Consider the following 2738-nt stretch of genomic DNA (forward strand, 5'->3'; position numbering starts at 1 on the left):
ATCATTTTTTACTGAAACCTAGAAAGCTAAAGAATACAAAAAAATTAGTGATTTGTCAGCCTCTGAGAAACTTTCTATTTTCTAAATCGTATGTGAAGTAACTGAAATAAACAGTTATAAGAGTCATGTAAACACCAGGTTTGAAGGGGCCATCTAGGGGTCCTCTCGTGATTTATGTTGTAGAATAAACCAGGGCATTTTTGAAAGCCAGCATATTATTTTTAAAAAGAAGAGCTATGAAACGGATGTATAATAGAAGCCATGAGTTTACTGTGAGTCATACATGCTAACATTTCTTTGATTAGAGGGATCATTTATTCCAAGAGTTGAGTCAAGAATAGGGAGAAATGAAAGTTTCCTGTCCAGAAATTATCCATACATTTTGCCTCTCTGAAAAACCATTAGTGAAATAAGAAAACCATTCTGTGCTGACAAAAATCCATGATCGGATTCTTCACAAGGCACTAAGCACCTCTGTTATGAGAAAAAGCTCCCATTGCTCCTGGCAAGCACACTACCTGTGTCTCCGCTTTCTGTGAAAAAACAAACAAAAAAAACTTCCTTTTCTGTTTCCCCTTGAGCAACTATGAAAAGGAAACACAGAGGTTTGTTTCTGGTCATAACTGAATGAGGGAAAAAGGACACCAATTGGCAGTCAGTTCTCATTTTCTAAAAAAAAAAAAAAAAAAAACAGGCAAAAGGTGTTAGCATTTCGACCACCAGTCCAGATGGCTTGTTTTACCTGTGTTACAGGGGAAAGCAAGCATGAAATAAGGCCCTAGGTATTAAAATTAACCAACATGTGTTTGAAATTTGTTTTTAAGTCTCTTCTGCCCAGATTGACTAAAACACGGAACTTTGGTTTACTCTGAACATATCTGGGGGTCTACCAATTGGCAGGAGCAAGTGAGGGAAATATAAAGCTACAGCCACCCCTTCGGATGCCACGAATCTCAGGGCCTGGAAACCACTTCCCCATCCTTCCTCCTTCTCCCTGCATCTCATCTGATCACGGAGGGAACCTCTGCAAAGTTTTCCACTGTGGTCCTCTGATGAAGTAAGACTCTGAACCTCTCTAACTGAATCCACTGCCTCGTACACTGTACAATTCCCCAAACAACTTGGTTTCTCAGATAACTTTTTTTTTGTCTTACATGGTCATTATTCTGTAAGCCCATAAAAAAATGGGGGAAAAGTAGAGGACTAGCCACTCCACTTGACTACAGGTTTAAAGACTCTCTAACCAGGTAAAATATAAGATGATCCCTTGCTTGTAATAAAACACCATGACTGAACCCATACTCCATGCTCAGAAAATAAAATATCAGACCCTGATCAGCAAAGGATGATTTATAGATAGCAAAAATTCTTACAAATAAAGAACTCTATTGAGACACACATTTGCAATGCCAAGCAATGAAGGTTTATTGAGAAACACAGAGTGAGACAAGTTCCCTTTTTCAGAGGCACAAAAACAGAAGCCAGAAGCCAGACAAAGCAGAAAGGTCAAGACGTGCCAAAACCATTAGAGACTTGCGCGTGGGTGGTAAATTTCTGGAAACATCCAGAGGTATACGTGCCACCGGTGATCAAACCCTTAAAATAAGATTGGTGCTGGCCAGGAAACTCTTAGATGGCCAAAGGCAGCTTATTCAGGGCTGGCAGCCAGCAATCAGGCAGTTAGAATAGCAGTCAGCAATGAAGAATTCTTCAGGGACAGACAGCATGTTGGAAGATCCTGGAAACACAGCTGACAGGTCATAGAGGCTTGATTCGCTCACTGGCTCCTGCACACTTAGCAAGTTCTTCGGCAGCTGGACACGCAAGATTGCTGGTACGTCCTGGAGACCCCGCAGGCTGGCTGGCAGATGGTGGAGACTCCTCCCACTGGCCGGCAGACAGTGGAGACGCTTCTCACTGGTTGGCACACAGTAGAGATGCCGCCCAGGGGCCGACAGCCACTGGAGACAAAGGAGAGCGGCCGGCTGTAGGCAGTTGAGCAGGGATTAGAGACACAGTTGGTTTGTCGAGAGCAGGTCACCTGGACAGGGCTGGAAACACAAGAAGTTTGCTGGTAACACGTTGGCTGGCAAACAGTGGGCTCACAGCAGATCTCCTGACAGTGGTCCAGGAGCCAGGAGCCAGTTTGGAAGGAGCTGGGCAAATGGATGCCACTCAGGCAGTCAGCATCCTGGGTAGAAGCTGTGACAACAGGGGTCACGGGGACAGTGTATTGTCCCCCAATCAGCCTGGAAGAGCAATTCCTTGTGGAGCAGTTGTAGGACATGTTGCCAGACAGACAGATGTGGGTAACTCGCTGAAGCTAGCTCCTGGATTGCGAATGCCACCTCAGGCTCCTGAGTCTTTATATACCCTTGCTGGTGGGTGGGGCTCCCACCCTGGTCCTCCTGGCTTCTTTGGCTCAGACCAGCTTGCCTTAGAACATCTTGTGACTCTCCAGGTTAATTGCCTCTTGAGAAGACTTCAACCTCATAAAGGAAGTTTAGTAGTTTGGTAACTAAATCATAAGGCTTCCATACTGTACTTAGTCCCAGGATGAAGAAGGTTGGTTGACAGCTTCAAAGCTATTGGTCATCAGAGCCCACAATTCATCTCTCATTCATCTTGCTTGGATACAATGAGTGTCAATCTGACAGTAACGTCAAACATGCCCCCTTCCTACCATCTCTCCCTTCTGACCAGGACTAATTACACACCCACACCCTGTGTGGGTTTTG

At 44.6% G+C, this 2738-nt stretch overlaps 1 protein-coding gene across 1 annotated transcript; it reads right to left on the reverse strand.

The window, feature by feature from the left end:
• Nucleotides 1–1400: 1400 nt before the first annotated feature.
• On the reverse strand, nt 1401–2352 carry LOC102520044 (keratin-associated protein 11-1). Its single transcript, XM_006187503.3, has one exon. It carries the CDS (start codon nt 2285–2287, stop codon nt 1796–1798), a length of 492 nt encoding a protein of 163 aa, XP_006187565.1. The 5' UTR covers nt 2288–2352; the 3' UTR covers nt 1401–1795.
• Between the last annotated feature and the right edge of the window lie 386 nt (nt 2353–2738).

Source organism: Camelus ferus, chromosome 1, assembly GCF_009834535.1.
Source record: "Camelus ferus isolate YT-003-E chromosome 1, BCGSAC_Cfer_1.0, whole genome shotgun sequence".
Taxonomy (NCBI): Eukaryota; Metazoa; Chordata; class Mammalia; order Artiodactyla; family Camelidae; genus Camelus; species Camelus ferus.

Bases quoted from the DNA above. Each gene is read 5' to 3' on its own strand.
- LOC102520044 (XM_006187503.3), bottom strand. From the start codon at position 2,287: ATGTCCTACAACTGCTCCACAAGGAATTGCTCTTCCAGGCTGATTGGG.